The sequence below is a fragment of the Kogia breviceps genome, chromosome 20, assembly GCF_026419965.1.
Source record: "Kogia breviceps isolate mKogBre1 chromosome 20, mKogBre1 haplotype 1, whole genome shotgun sequence".
NCBI classification, from domain to species: Eukaryota; Metazoa; Chordata; class Mammalia; order Artiodactyla; family Physeteridae; genus Kogia; species Kogia breviceps.
In genome coordinates, this window is record NC_081329.1 from 31,550,103 (window position 1) to 31,566,092 (window position 15,990).

The following is a 15,990-nucleotide window of genomic DNA, read 5'->3' on the forward strand; positions in this document are numbered from 1 at the left end:
CTGGTTGTGCAGTAGCCCAGCTGCACTGAGTGATAGTGAAGCTGCCAGGCTACCACTTAGTTGGTGGATCAGTGGGAAATGGGAAATTGTTAAGTTAGGTAGAACAAGTGACAAAATAGAGATTAAGCAGTTCTGTTTAAAAATGTCTTCACTTTGCTGTAATGATTTTTATAAGTTTACAACTGATTTTTATTGGTAATGCTTTCTTTTATTTTTACCTTGTAACAATTATAACTACATATTTAATGATTTTATCATTCCTGTTTCCTTTTCAGTGTCCTGGTTTAGACAATAAATTGTTCTCTACTTACAATTTGGGCCAAGTTGAAGAGCTATGGGATAGGGCAAGGGCCTGCAGACTAGGATTCAGTGTAGCCTGGAATGGCTTTTACATTTTTAAAGGTTGTGAAAAAACAGCAAAAACAAAGAAGCATGTGTGACAGGGTCCTTATGTGGCCTGCAAGTCTGAAACATTTACTCTCTGGTTCATTGCAGAAAAATTCTATGTCTGCTTTAGAGTCTACAGTAAGTGTGTTGGAAGACTACTTAAGCACAAGTAGTTTACCATGAACATAGCTTTGTTCTGTTAGAAGTCCAAAGGAAGGTCTGGAAATCACAGTGTTCTTGGTTTTAGTGTTACAGATGCATGCTGCAGCACCTGGCTAGAGCAGAGGTTCTCACAGTGTGGTTGTGCGGCTTCCTGAGACCCTTTCAATGGGTTTGTGAGGTCAAAATTATTTTTATAATAACAGTGCAGCATTGTTTTCCTTTTTCACTGTGTTGATACACACATATGGTGCAAAAGCAATGGTGGGGGCCTTAGCACAAATCAAGGTAGTAGCACCAAACTGTTCTAGTTGTTACATTCTTCACTGCCATACATTCAAAATAAAAATAAAGGGCAGTTTCACCTAAAGATGTCCTTGATAAAGCAGTACCAATTAATTGCTTTTCAACACTTGGGTACCTGCCTTTTTAACTTCACATGCAATGAAATGGAAAATATGCATGAAGTGCACTCTAGGAACAGCACTCATGTGGTTTGAGTTGTGAGCTATAAACTGGTTGCTTTTTTCGTGGAAATGCCATTTTCCTTCAAAGTCTGACAAACTGGTTTTGGCAAACATTTGCTTGAAAATAGAGTTACTTAATTATTTTAAGGAAAACAACCGTCAATTTTTGTTGCCAATGGTAAAATTGAAGTTTCAATCAAAAATTAGAATTTTGGAAAACTTGTATCTACCACCAAAAGTTTGGCAGCTTCCCAGTACTTAAAGACTTTTCTGAGGATACTAGTGGTGACATTAATGAATGTTATTTTAAAAAATAATATGTGTCAACAGATATTTTGCAAATGACCAATTCATGAGGCAGAATTATGTCTGGGTAAGATGCATTCAAAGTGTGAGACTTTTTAAAAAAAATTTATTTATTTTTGGCTGTGTTGGGTCTTTGTTTCTGTGCGGGGGCTTTCTCTAGTTGTGGCGAGCGTGGGCCACTCCTCATCGCAGTGCGTGGGCCTCTCACTGTCGCGGCCTCTCTTGTTGCAGAGCACAAGCTCCAGACGCGCAGGCTCAGTAGTTGTGGCTCACGGGCCCAGTTGCTCCGCGGCATGTGGAATCCTCCCAGACCAGGGCTCGAACCCATGTCCCCTGCATTGGCAGGCAGACTCTCAACCACTGCGCCACCAGGGAAGCCCGTGTGAGATGTTTTTAATATGAGTACAAAAAGTTCATCGATACAAGTTTAGATTCTATATTGCAGCTAACTTTTAAGAGACTACCACTTGTTTTATTTTGGCATCACCATATGAAAAAAGAATATCCACAATTAAGGATATTAAAATACTCCCTAGTTTTCTAACTAAATATTTCTGTGAGGCCAGATTTTCTTAATATTTTCAACCAAATTGATGTATTATTACTGAGTGAATGTAGAAATGGCTGTGAGAATCCAGGTGTCTTCTAGCGCGCCAGGCATTAAAGATTTTTGTAAAAGATATAAATCACTGTTGCTTGTCTCATTAAATATTATGTTATTGTTTTGGAAAATATAGTTATTTTTAATAACGATGTGTTATTTATATGCATGAAATGGATTTATTATTTTTAAATGAATATTTAAATTTTTCTGTTTTAATTACTCATACAGTGAATATCACTAGATATAACCTACATACACAGAGGTCTTTGGAGTCCTCTATACTTTGAAGAATATAAACATCCTGAGACCAAAAGGTCTAGGGTTTAAGTAATCACTTCTCTAGTATGTTAAAATATAGCGACTGAAAATATTTTTATGAATAATTAAGCATAAGATGCTATCATTTAAAATAGTTGTTTCATTTGTTCTACAATATTGTGTTAATTTCATTAGCTACTTTCCTTTTTGCCACACAAGAACAATCTTTTCTATTCTTTTGTTTCCTTCTTTATCAATTCTCACAGCAATGCTGGGGTGAAAACAACACTGCTAGAGGCTCCTTCTGAAATGGGGAGTACTGAAATTCTGGAAAAGGAAACCTCAGGAAGTCTCAGTAATGGTACCAGCAGCAACGTAGAGGCAGCCAAAAGGTTGGCCAAACGTCTTTATCAACTAGACAGATTCAAAAGGTCGGACGTGGCAAAGCACCTAGGCAAGAAGTACGTCCCATTCCAAGGATGGTGTCTGAGTGTATCCTTGTAGGGGTATGTGCGTGTTCTGATGGCTTCAATTGTAATAACCAAGTCTATTCTGTTTTCTTATAGCAATGAATTTAGCAAACTAGTTGCGGAAGAATATTTGAAGTTTTTTGATTTTACAGGAATGACACTGGATCAGTCTCTCAGGTATGATTAAACATCACTTCTGTTCTTCTTTGCTTCTAAATAATTAATTCTGAGAAGAGAAAATAATATGCTGAAGCTAAAATCTGATTTTTATTTTTTTAAACCCACAGTTACTTTGTGATCTTAGCTCATATTGTATTACAGATATTAAACATGGTGGAAAGTGGGAAAAATGTATTGTTTTTATGAAATCACACATGAACTCATATCCTGCACCAAATAGACGACCTAGTAAAGAATGGTGGCAAAGTAAGTCTTGGAGAAATGGAATCTTTGGGAATTTGGTTTTTGAATGCCTTAAAAAGGCACAGTTTACAGACCGTAGAATTAGATTTTCCCTAATCATTTTTTATAATAGCCAAACAGCCCTTTAAGACAGTACTTTGGAATTAACTAATGAATGGGATAAAAATGCATATCAACATAATAATCGGCAGAAAGTATCTGTAAAACTGTTTCAGACAGTAGCGCTTTTCGCTGATCTGTTCAAGTGAAGGTGATGGAAACACACTGACCCTCACGTCTCACACGATACCATAGTATAAATTTCTAAGCGCAGCTGAAGGTAAAACCCAGTAAGCATTTAATCTTGTAGACTTTATAACGCGTCACAGCCTAGAGGAACTCTGAGGTCATCTTGTGTGATGCTCAAGTGTTACAAATCAGGAAACTGAGGCCTGGGAGGTGAGGGGAGGGTGTCCCGTTAGAAGGCACAGCAGTGAGTTAGTCTCTGGCTCTGCGTGAATCAAGGGTACTCACAGGTTTGTCAGTGAAAACAGGTAAGGGTGGGGGAGAGATCTGTATTTTTGCTTTGCTCTCTCATGTGGTTTATAAAAAAATGTTAACCCACGTGCCGCGGAGCGGCTGGGCCCGTGAGCCATGGCCGCTGAGCCTGCGCGTCTGGAGCCTGTGCTCCGCAGCGGGAGAGGCCACAACAGTGAGAGGCCCGCATACCGCAAAAAAAAAAAAAAAAAAAAAAAAAAAAATGTTAAGAAAAATTAAAGTTAGATCAACATAATTTAGATTAACTACAGATAAGGAAGACAGCAACACTTTCATCATTGAAATATGTTTTATTGTATGTTTCTTTCAAAAGGAAGATTTCTTAGGGCATTTTAAATGATTTTTTCCTTCCCATCTCAGGTTTAGGTAAATGCATCTACTTTGTCAAGGGTCCTGGATACATCTATAATAGACAGTACTCTCAGTGACTCTGACCTAGATTGATCTAGATTGGTATTCCTAATTTAAGAAATAAATTAGGGTTTTATTTTCCAGTTTCTTCCTCATGTAGCAAGTTAATAATATATGGTGGTGAGAATAGGCAAAATAAAATTAACAGAAATCTACTGTGCTAATGGAAAAGTGATGAATTCATAAAAGTGCTAACAAAAGTTCAAGATGAAAAAAAAATTAATTACATGGGACTGAGTGAACTGATGAGGATGATTATAATTTTTGTGACTTTCTGTTTGAATGATTAAAAAAAAAGAAATCTACTGTGCATAAGACGATATAATTGTAATTTTAATAGTGGGTCGGTGGTGATTACAGTCAAGTAACAAAATGACAAAAACCTGTGATCTTTGCCAAGTTTTAAAACATAGTCTACAGGGGACTTCCCTGGTGGTCCAGTGGTTAAGACTCCACACTGCCAATGCAGGGGGGGGGGCGTGGGTTCGATCCCTGGTTGGGAAACTAAGATCCCACATGCTGTGTGGCATGGCCAAAAAATCAAAAAAAAAAAAAAAAAAAAGTTTAAAACATAGCCTACATGTTTATGCATCCAGACGTGTGTTCTTTAGTTTTTATCTGACTGATCTTTTAAAATGGCTACTTGACACTTAACATTTGTGGAAATCACCCACCTTCCCAAGGCTTTTTTGATGTATTGGCCACCATGTTATTGCTCTGTCATCTTTTATATTGACAATTCCTATAATATAAACATCAATATAAATTTATATTGAATGGCCATCTAGTAAGTGATTTTTAAAAAAATAACTATAGAATATCTTACTTTGTATTGTTAATTTCTTATGTTTAAATGAATTAACTTTAACCATCAAACATAGTATGGTAACATTTTCTAAAAATCTACCTTTTCCCCCTTAATTCTTTTTTAGGTATTTCTTTAAAGCATTTTCTCTTGTGGGAGAAACCCAAGAACGAGAGAGAGTTTTAGTACACTTCTCCAATAGATATTTTTATTGTAACCCAGATACCATTGCTTCACAAGGTAATCTGATGGAAATGCTTGAATTTCTTTCTTATAACAAGGGCTGTTTTCCTCAATGTGAAGATTACATTTTATTATGGAAAATATGGAAACTTACACAGAAGAAAATGAAAATCATCTAGTTATCTGTAATTACCTAGAGATAACTGTTACTAACAGTTTGATTTACTTCCTTCTAGCCTATTTGTACAATATTTTATGTCAAATTGGAATCATTACAGAGTTTTGTTTCCTACTGTCTTTCCCTTTCATTGTGAGCATTTTCTCATGTTATCAAATATTCTTTAAAATGCACGATGTTTAATGACTGCATGATATTCTTTACTCTTGTTTTAGTTACTTTTACTCCATTTTCCAGTTCCATAGTATGACAGTATACTTTCTTTAAATTGCTCATGGTTTGTCACTGAGATTTTATGTCAGTGTGCATTTTAATAAGTGAAATGTTAGTTTTCTTCTTTCTCCTTCCTATACACCTGATCTCTAAGCTTCTTGATGAAGTGCATGTATAGTTTTATGGTTCGTTTTGGAAAGATTTGTAAATCTCACTGGAGTTTGTGGTGTGTCTCTGGTGCTTTTTTTTTGGACATTCATTATTACAGCACTGACCGCTGACTCTGGTTTATGAATTTAATGATCTATATTTGTGTTTACTGTTTTAAAAAGCAACTTTATTTAATTTTTGATATACCCTATGAAGAGAGGTCATTTCTCCATTTCAATTCTTACAATAAAGCAGAGTTTTCAGGGTTTGAAGTCAAGCATATTCACTTACAACTGGAGTTATCTTTCATAAACTTACAAGTTCTGGAATAAATCACTGAGACTAGATGCACGAGAAATTATAATTATCTCAGCTTCCGTGTCGCCAATGAACGTTGTGTCAGTGTGCTGTATGTTGACTAAAGTGATTGCTCCTGCGGCCTCTGCCCTGCAGGCTGTGGCTAAATTAACTGATTGTTAAGGTCACATTCCTTTCCATAAAATAGGAACTGTCTTTATTCCTTTGACTATATTTAGACCATTTATTCACTATCTGTATCACTGTCAGCCTTGACTAGAGAATGAAAGGTATGGAAGTGGATTGTTTTTATTAGAACCTTCTTCAAATCTAAGAAGACGTTGACGTTACTAAGTGAAACAAGGGCTACGGATTTGTGTACTCAGTTGGCTGTTGATAAGGATATTTGAGAGTTAGCTGCTGAGTTTTATAAATACATTCAAGAATTTGTTTTATATGTATTTAGAATACTGGAATACATACACTTTTAAGCATTTAGTAGCATCTACTTAGAGATAGTCCACTTAGAGAAATCACCTACTGAACTCAGAGGCATATTTTGGAAGATAAGCAGCTATCTTTAATTCATGAACTCAGTAGTTGGACAAGCTTTTTTTGTACATTTAGTGTAAATTAATAAGATTTTTCTGCATCTGCAACTGCTATTGTCTACTTTACTTGGATTGAGAATTGCAGGGAGAGAATAAGGAGAACCAATCCTAAGGTTTGGAAGTGAGAAGCTTAACTCTTAGTGCTTTTTATTTTCCTCTGTAAAGTAAGAAGAGAAAGTGATGTTTCCATGTAAGTGTGAAATGACCTTGCTGGTTTGGGTAACTTTTTTCCCCTAAATATTCATTTTTAAATCTTCAGTGATTATTTCAGTATTTCACTTTTGTCTGATCCATTCTTTAAATGTTGCCTTTAAAGAATGGCAAGAAAAAGGATAACTGTTTCTGTCTATATATTTTTAGCCAGAGAACTAATACCCAAAGAGTAAACATTGTAAGATGCAAATTGGTTCTCTTTAACTTATGCTTCTTTCCTAATTCACTTTCTTCCCAGAAAATAAAAAAAAGTAACAGTATTAAATAATTTATTTTCATTTCTATATCTTATAGAAAATTGAGAAACTTTAAATAAAAAGATAAAAAAATTATAATTTTACTATCCAGAGATAATCTCTTTTAATATTATGTTATATATCATTCTAGATGTAGTAGAATCATACTGCATATAATGTGTTTTTCATGTAATACTTTATTGTAAAATATCTTTCCACTTCAACATGTATACTTGGTCCACATTTTTAATGACTTCAACATAACAGAATTGTGTTTTAGGTGGATTGTATTTACTCATTCGCCATTGTAAGCAGTCTTTCTTTAGATATCCTTGTGTTTTGGGTAGCTCCTTATTTCATTAGTATATAGCCCTAGAAGTAGGTTTGCTGTGTCGAAGGACACTGTTTCAAAGCTTTAGGTATATACTATCAAATTGTCCTCCAGAGGTAGGAATAATTTACATCATCACCAGTAGAGTCCAGATCTGTACATTGAGATCCTTTTAATAACTTTTTCTTTATCTATTTTGTGTTTCTTCAAATGAATATGATTAATTTTGCCTAGCCACTGTATTGCATTTTCATAGGTTCTTAATTAAGCATAGGTATGCTATTTTAATGATACTGAGGAGTCCAACAGGAAATAGTGAATTAATGCTTTCTGTCCTTGTCTCTTTTGTTAGATGGAGTCCATTGCCTCACCTGTGCAATGATGCTTCTTAACACAGATCTCCATGGCCATGTAAGTGTAGGTGTGTGAAGCTGTCTTACGGAGCTCCAAAATATTTTGGTCTTATCTTTGCTTTTGTGTTCATATGTGTTTATCCTCTGCCTCCCTTTACCTCATTCTCTACATGGCAGGTAGGTAAACATAAACCTTTGGAAAAAGAAATAACTTATTCTACATGCTAGCACTGAACATAATTTTAAGTGAATTCCGTATGCCTACACGTCTGGAGTTGTTCTAGGGGTAATGTGTGTTCTGTATCTTCTTTCTCCACTAGATGGCAGAGACACAGCTTTTACTTATGTTTTTTGTTTTTGTTTTGTTTTTTGGTTAGCTACTAGGGTTGATATAGAATAGTGGAAAGAAGATATGTTAGATCTGAAAGTGGCGACTATGTTTTCACTAAATATAGTAGTAAGTCTTAAAACTTTTTTTTTTTGCGGCACGCGGGCCTCTCACTGCCGTGGCTTCTCCCGTTGCGGAGCACAGGCTCCGGACGCGCAGGCGCAGCAGCCATGGCTCACGGGCCCAGCCGCTCCGCGGCACGTGGGATCCTCCCGGACCGGGGCACGAACCCGTGTCCCCTGCATCGGCAGGCGGACTCTCAACCACTGCGCCACCAGGGAAGCCCAAAACTCAGACTTTTTTACACTCCTCAACTTACCTGGTGTTTTGCTAGTTGAAATATCAAGGTAATCTACCGTCTCATCTTCTATTTAAACTATAGGCTGAACTTATAGAATTTAGAATTATATGTAAACTTTCACCTTTCAAAGAAGTGGAATTTTAGCATTTACTTGAACTGTTCATATTAGAGAAAATGAGAATGTTTTAGTTAAATATAGATCAACATGTACTTAGCACAAAAATTATTTCATAGTCCCAGGTCCATTTATTTTGAAGAGAAAATCATGTTTCTTATAATTAAAGAGTCTAGATCATCCCTTGATTTGCTGTATCTTACAATTAAGAAACCACATTAAAAGAACAAAAACTTAGATATTGGTCCTAATTTGTTCTACTATTCCAAAAGGTCACACCTTATTTTAAACATGGTGCTCCTGTTTTTTTTGGTACGCGGGCTTCTCACTGTTGTGGCCTCTCCCGTTGAGAAGCACACGCTCCGGACGTGCAGGCTCAGTGGCCATGGCTCACGGGCCCAGCCGCTCTGCGGCATGTGGGATCTTCCCGGACCGGGGCACGAACCCGTGTCCCCTGCATCGGCAGGCGGATTCTCAACCACTGCGCCACCAGGGAAGCCCTGCTCCTGTTTTAAGAGAGGCAAAATGGAGCTGTATGGGGTCATTAAAATGGACTGAGGTGGGGGAAGAATGGTTCTACTGTCAAGAAAGTGAAGGAGAAGATACAGTGATAGAATCATAATTTCAACATTGTATTCACAAATCTCACAGTACTCAACTAGGAAATTCCTTCTGCAGTTTGCAGGAGGTGAATTTAGAACACGTTAGTGACTTGTAGGCATATGTAACATGTGTCCTGAGATTATATAGACTGAAAATGTGGATGTTCTCAGGGGACATTTGTGGATAATATGTCTTATGGAAATGAAGGTCCTGGGATTCCCACAGTGTGAGCCTTGAAATGAGTGTTAGAGTCTAATATTCATTCAACTTGATATGTGATATGGGGCTGACCAATCAGTGTACCGTCCTAACCTCTGTTTTCCTGTTAACAGTGAAGCACGTTTTCATTGCTTTCTTCTCTGTTCATCTCGTGATGACAGCTGCAACTCTGTCCCCTTCTTTTCCTCCCACTCAATTTCTTAACCTAACTATCAGCTGAAGGAAACACTTTTGATTATGCTTGTCCACATATAAGCATTAATCCAAGCCAGTGCGTCCCAGCACAAGGAATCTTCTTCACATTGGATATCTTGAGGTCCCATCCACATATGATAGTTGTGCATTTACTCTCTTCTGACCGACGAAATGTGTAATAATGAAAAAAAAGAATCCAGTAACAGTTCGATTCTTATTTGAAGGTTGGGAATGTCATAGAACTTCTATGGAAGTTGCTAGATTTGTGGGGATTTATTTCTATTAAAAGCTGGATTGCTTTTTAAAAAGCTAATATTGCTTTAATAATACTTTCAAATACGCATGTATCTTATTAATCACAATAATTTGAAGCATAACAGTAAATAAAGGTGTGAGGTTTGTTATTTATTCAGATAACTTCCACATGCTTGATGTCCAAACAAGCCATGGGCACCCCAGGGCCTCTTGTACAGAGGTTCAGAACCACAGATATTGGATTTGCTTTTGTCTTCCACATTTGAGGAATTGAAAGGAGATTAAATGATGCATCATACTTCTTTTTGGCAACTAGGATGCAAGAGACAGTTTGTATAAATGAACAGTTTAATATTATCTTAATTTATGCCAATTGTACATAATAATAACTGGCTATAGTGGCAGAATTACATATGAGGGAGAAAATTATGAATACAAGTAAATCTCTCTCTATCGCCTTCAAAATCATGTTTTTAGTGATTATTAGTTCTCAGGTTTGTTTTTAAAAATGTGTGCTACATACTTCGGATTGTCTGCTGTTTAAGTTTTGTATATTAGACTTTTTTATTCTTATATACAATGCATGCTGTTACAAGTCTGTTGAATATATAGTAGCTATCATAAAAACTAACTGTGTGAAAATGTGTTTCTCTTCTATTCCTCCTCTGGACTCATTTTAAAAATAAATTTTCCTTCTAGGTGGTAAGTTTTTAATTCATAATTCTGGATATAACTTCTCTTGCATTATGATTGCCTGAATTATGTTACAGTGTCTGACTTATTGAAAGTGAATCATTCATGAAGAGTATAAAGTGAATTATTTCTAACATCTTCCCCTTTTCACCTTCTCCTTATGCTGTACCGCCTAGGTCATCACCTCTCATTACTTAGTCCAAAGCCAGAGTAATCCTCTTGGGAAATGAACCAATAAACCACTTTCCTTTTCTTCCCTACCATTGTGTCATAATACCAGTACAACAGCATGACCTTTCTAAGAAGTGTTGAGACAAGCTCATCCCATCCTCATGCTTTCAGTGGGGGAGGTATAACCTGGGAGGTTCACTTCTTACAGCTGTTCTTTGTGAATCTTCCTGTGCTTAGGAATGATGTGTTGAAAATGCACTGGAATGGGCCTTTGTTCTTCCTGCTAATCTTAGTAATAGAATGGTAGAAGTTATACTAATACAGTGTCATATGTCGGAATGTCTTTCTACCTTCCTTTTTTCTAATTTATTCTGTCATTAAAGAAACACTTGTAGCATGTACACTCCATTCCAAGTTCCCTGCCATCTGGGTAAGGATCAGAGGCCATATCTCACTCTGGTAGTGCTGGTGAGGCTAACCTCCCTTAGTCAGGTTAACTGCAGAGGTGTGGTGGTAGGTAACTGAGGTGCTGTGGTGGAAAAGCACCGGGGGTCTCTTAATTACACACCCTTCACTAAGTGGGCTCAGATGTTATACTCATTTCACTGGAGCTAAGAATGGTGATTCCCTTCTGAACCTACTTTAAAAAATACAAATGATTTATCATTATTTTAGCAATAGTATGGACTTGCTTTTACTTTTCTGCACGTGGTTTACTCACTTAGATTAAGTAAGTATTTTATAATTGTGGTCACATTTGCTAAGCTCTTATTTTTAAAATGCCTCTTCATATCTGAAATCTATATGTAAATTAGACTTTTGCACATACAGATCAATATCTATCAAAACAAACTCTTAGGGTTTTTTTTTCTCTTGCTACGTTGGAACGAAGGTGTATTGAGTATTGTAACTATCAACAAGGAAAGAGTTGAAACTTTTTTTTAAAGCCTTGTATTTTATTGGAAATGGCATGAATAAAATTATTTATCATTTTAGAATAAACTCCAACCTTTTCCTTTTCTGGACTTACCTTCAGATGTGCTCTGTTAACAGAAAGTAGCTCTCTTGTGCTTCACTCATAGTCGAGCTTCAGCCTCCTGAATCTGAGGCTGAGGCTGAAGACAGGTAGCAGGGCCAAGACGGTAGTCACGAGCTTCTTACCAGGACTGGATCCTGAGATGGGAGGAAGTTTTAGGAATAGAACCGAGTTGCAGCAGAGACTGGGGTGGATAGGGGCACAGAAGTTGGCCAGTGTCACAACTAGAAGTTGGGAGAGATCTACGAGATGGTGCTGCCCAGGTCAGGCCATGGTCAGAGGCAGTAGCCAGGGCATTATTGTAAGTCAAGATTTTGTGACAGAATCCACCCTTTGACACCGAGGCCTGGGATTTTTAGCAGCAGTTTTATCTGAGGTGTGTCTCCGCTTTCTAGCGTTGACAGAGCCAGCCCACCCTGTGCATGGCGTGTAGCGAGCAGGGTGTGGTTTCTCTGGAGTGGTGGCTTCCTGTCTCGGGCTGGGCATCCCGCAGATGCTCTGTCCTTGGGATACACTCGGCATGCATCATCTTCAGTAGTCTGGCTTTGTCGTATGAGGCAGGACCGTACTGGCTCTTTTTGGTGTTGGGTTATAGGTTGGAAAAGGGGTAAAACCAAGGCAAGTATACCATACTGGTAGGAGGAAGAAAGAAGTCAAGGAATAAAGTATAGGTTTTGTAACAGAATAATGTTAAGAAGGTGTGTGTAGTGTATAGTTCAGTTTGAGATAGGTCATAGGAATTCATTATTTTTCAATCCGTAAACTGTATTGATAATTGTGAGTTTCTGATTCGTAGATTGGCTTTCTAGGATGCTAGAATTTTGAATGGTGAGTGAAATATTTGGTTTATTATCAGAAGTGGAAAATGACTGTTGTAAGAATTGTGATTAAAGACTTTTAATGCTTTTACTTTTCATATTGTGCTATCTTACATTTCCACCCTTAAAAGCAGCACAGGTCTCCATGAGGTTGCTAGGTAGTTATTTAATAACTCAGGGACTCTGTGTGGGTTTCTGCGGCTGTCATCATTGTAACTGGCATCCGCTGTGAGTGCGTTTTGCCTCTGCCGTCCCTCCCTCCTGCAGAGCTGTCTTCTCTGTGGACCCCTCTTCGTGTCCATGCTACCCCATTTCCTCAGTGTCCTCTTCCAGGAGAGCCAGCCCTGCCTCTGAATTCTTTTTCTATCTGATTTCCAGCCGTGGGTGGTGTTTATTTCCATAAGCCTCCTTCCCTTCGAGTCCTCTTTTCCACCTCCCTGGTGCGGAGTCTTATCTTTCACTTCGTGGGGGCTCCCCAGCCACAGTGACTCCACCAGACTCTCATCACTGTCAAATTGGCAACTGCTGAGATTTTAATAGGAATCCTTATTTAAGCATGTCAGAATTAATCATGCACTGGCGGATTTTCTTGGCTTCCATGACTCCTCAAAATGAAAGCCTTCCTTTACTTTTTTTCTTTCCTCCATTCCTTTCTCCCTGCCCTTCCCCCCTTCTCTTTCTTTCTTCACCTTTTTTTTTTTTTTTGGTAGTTTTACTTTTCTTAGAATCAGTTCATACTTATAAAATACAACAAGGATAGCTTTTATCAGTTGAGTCAGTGGGGCTCATTTAGGGGCCTCGGATTATCTCGTTGATACATTATTCAGCCACTTCATCCCTTCTCTTTCTTACCATTATGAGCTTTTCACATTTGCTCTGCTCATTCGTAGATGGTGATAAAGGAAAGCAGATGAAACTCTGTTAAATCAGGTTTTGCTCTTTCTTCCTGCAGATAGTTTGGGGAGGGGTAGGGAAATGAGGATGAGGAAGGTGACTGAAACCTCTGACCTCTAATCCCATTATTTTCTTTAATGCCTGCCTAGACAATCAAGTTAGAAGTAGAGGTTAGTTAGTCTTTGTAATTTGATAATGAGGGCAGTCTTTTCCTTTATCTTCTCAAATTTTTAGAGGAACTACTTTCTATGAAGCAGTGATAAAAGCTGCTACTAAATACTTCTCAGTGTTCTCAGGATCCTTTTATACTCTTAAAATATTTCGAGGACCACCAAAAAGCTTTTACTTATATCTGATTTACCGTATTCGAAACTAAAATGGATAATTTAAACATTTTATTAAATCATTTAAAATAGTATTAATAAGCCAATTAAATGAATAACATACTTTTTTTATGAACAATAATTATACTTAAACAAAATTTAGTGAAAAGAATAGCATTTAAAATTTTTTGCCAATCTCTTTCATATTTGGTTTAATAGTAGACTGCTAGGTTCTCTGCTTCCGCATTTTGTCTTTTGCAGTATTTCACAAGTCATGTACCTTCTAGAAAGCTCCACTGTAACTTGTGAGAGACTGAAAAACGTTTTAATTATTATTAGGAAAATAGGTTTGACCTCATGGACACCCTGAACAGGATCCCTGAACCACACTTTGAGAAGCCCTGTGTTGCAACATTATTTTCAGTTGCCCTATATCTTTTTCTTCTTTATGCCATTTCTGGCTCCTTTTTCAATGACAGTGTGTTACACAAGTGGTAGGAAAAATCCTAGTAATATTTCAAATATATCTAAAAGTTGAACTTTTAACACTTACATTAGCCTTGTGTTTGGGGTTTATGAAAGAATACTTTGAATATTATAGCTATAGTTTCCTGGTTTGGAAATTTACAAAGGATGCTGCTTTGCCAGCTAATCACGTATAATTTAAAAGATGGACACCTGAGGGCAGCAGAACACAATTAAGCTTATTTGATAGAGACGCATACAAAACAAAAGCAAAATAGAAGCTTTTAGCAGACCTCCAGAAGTGAAGTAATTACCAGATCAGTAGTATGCTTTTTCAGCACTTACTGTAACATGTTGCAGGAGGTGGAGTTGTCATGTGGGAGGGTATGCCTGCTGTGTTTTAATATCTCAAGATTTATGAAGCCAGATTTTACCAATGGATCATGAGAGCTTTTAGTTTCTCTGAAAGCATGTTTTCCACAAAGTTTCCAGACTTTACGCTATTAAAAATGAAAAATTTTAGGATTATTTTGCTAGTTCTTCAACCTTTCTGTCAACGTATATGCTGTGGGCTGCTTCCTGGTGAATGTGCAACTGAGATAGCCACCCTATCAGCAGCTTCCCCTTAGGGCTGAGTGTGGGTCAGGTCTTGGCTGGAGCTTGGTAGAAGGTTCCATTTTCCTAGTTGTCAGGGAAGCGTTCTCAAAGCAAAGACTTGGTCACACTTATGCTCAGCTTTAGATTGCAGTTTGTATGGTGTCTAAGTGACATTGTTAAGGATGGAACTCTTCTTCTTAACTTTCCTCCTTTGCCGTCAGTTACCACTAAAGTTGGGAGTTGATTATCTGCTGGGGTGGGAAAAAATACCACAACTTAAAAAAAGGGAAAACCTGGGCTTCCCTGGTGGCGCAGTGGGTGGGAGTCCGCCTGCCGATGCAGGAGACGCGGGTTCGTGCCCCGGTCCGGGAAGATCCCACATGCCGTGGAGCAAGTAAGCCCGTGAGCCGTGGCCGCTGGGCCTGTGCGTCCGGAGCCTGTGCTCCGCAACGGGAGAGGCCACAACAGTGAGAGGTAAAACCTGAAATTAAATTAAGGCACAGAATACATCAGGACGCCTCATCTGCTTGCATGCCCACTCGTGGTCTGTCCTCAGTACCAGTGCCGCTCCTTTTCCTTTTCTCACAGACTGGGCCGGCAAAGTGTGACCCACAAGCATGGTCGCGCTGATTTTCCCAACTTTTATTGGAACACAGCCACACACATCTGCAAACTAAAATGACGGTGTTCAGTAGTCACAGGGACCTGATGGCCTGTGAAGCCTAAAATATTTCTTATCTGGTCCTTTACAGAAGTTTACAGAACTTGTCTCTTCCAGATTCTTGCCCCTGAGTGTATGAAACCTTCTACTCCCTCCCCCAGACATAGTCGGGTTATGTTGAGGATGACCTTTTTACCTAACGTTGCCAATGTGAAACGTGTCCGAGTTACATTCTTCAGACATGATAAATTCATCAAAGAATTTCTCTCTAAAAGGAAACAAATGGATAAAACAGCTCTTTCTTTTGTAAGAAAATGTATTTGTAAATGGCAATAGAATGATGTTGGGAGAATAGCCTGAAATTTGTTTGGGAATGTGAACCCCCAGTTTGGGTTTTTTTTTTTTTTAACTTTTTGATTAATATTTTGTCTCATTAAGAATGCCGCCTTAATTGGCTAAGTAGTCAAGATTTGAGCCTACCTGGTATTTTAGGATTTCAAATAGAATTCTTTTTGTGGCTTTTTCACTTTAGATTTGGTTAAAAATGCCTCCTGATTTTAAAGGTAATGGTCTACAGATGTATACTTATTGAGCATCTCAGATTTGAATGGAAATGTTGCATTGATTTCAAAGGATAAGTTTTGTGCCTCTCAATGCATAAGGA

At 37.8% G+C, this 15,990-nt stretch overlaps 1 protein-coding gene across 10 annotated transcripts in view; it reads left to right on the top strand.

Moving 5' to 3' along the window:
• PSD3 (pleckstrin and Sec7 domain containing 3) overlaps positions 1-15,990 on the top strand; it is a 647,135-nt gene that overhangs the window by 345,283 nt on the left and 285,862 nt on the right. For 9 of the 10 annotated variants that reach the window (XM_067022673.1, XM_059049100.2, XM_067022674.1 and 6 more), the window contains 4 exons: positions 2,448-2,642; positions 2,748-2,828; positions 4,955-5,067; positions 7,592-7,650. In XM_067022673.1, coding sequence (XP_066878774.1) covers positions 2,448-2,642; positions 2,748-2,828; positions 4,955-5,067; positions 7,592-7,650 — 448 coding nt within the window. Of the gene's footprint in view, positions 1-2,447; positions 2,643-2,747; positions 2,829-4,954; positions 5,068-7,591; positions 8,691-8,889; positions 14,763-15,990 lie in introns of those variants that run through there. The other variant, XR_010838523.1, reaches the window with a different exon arrangement.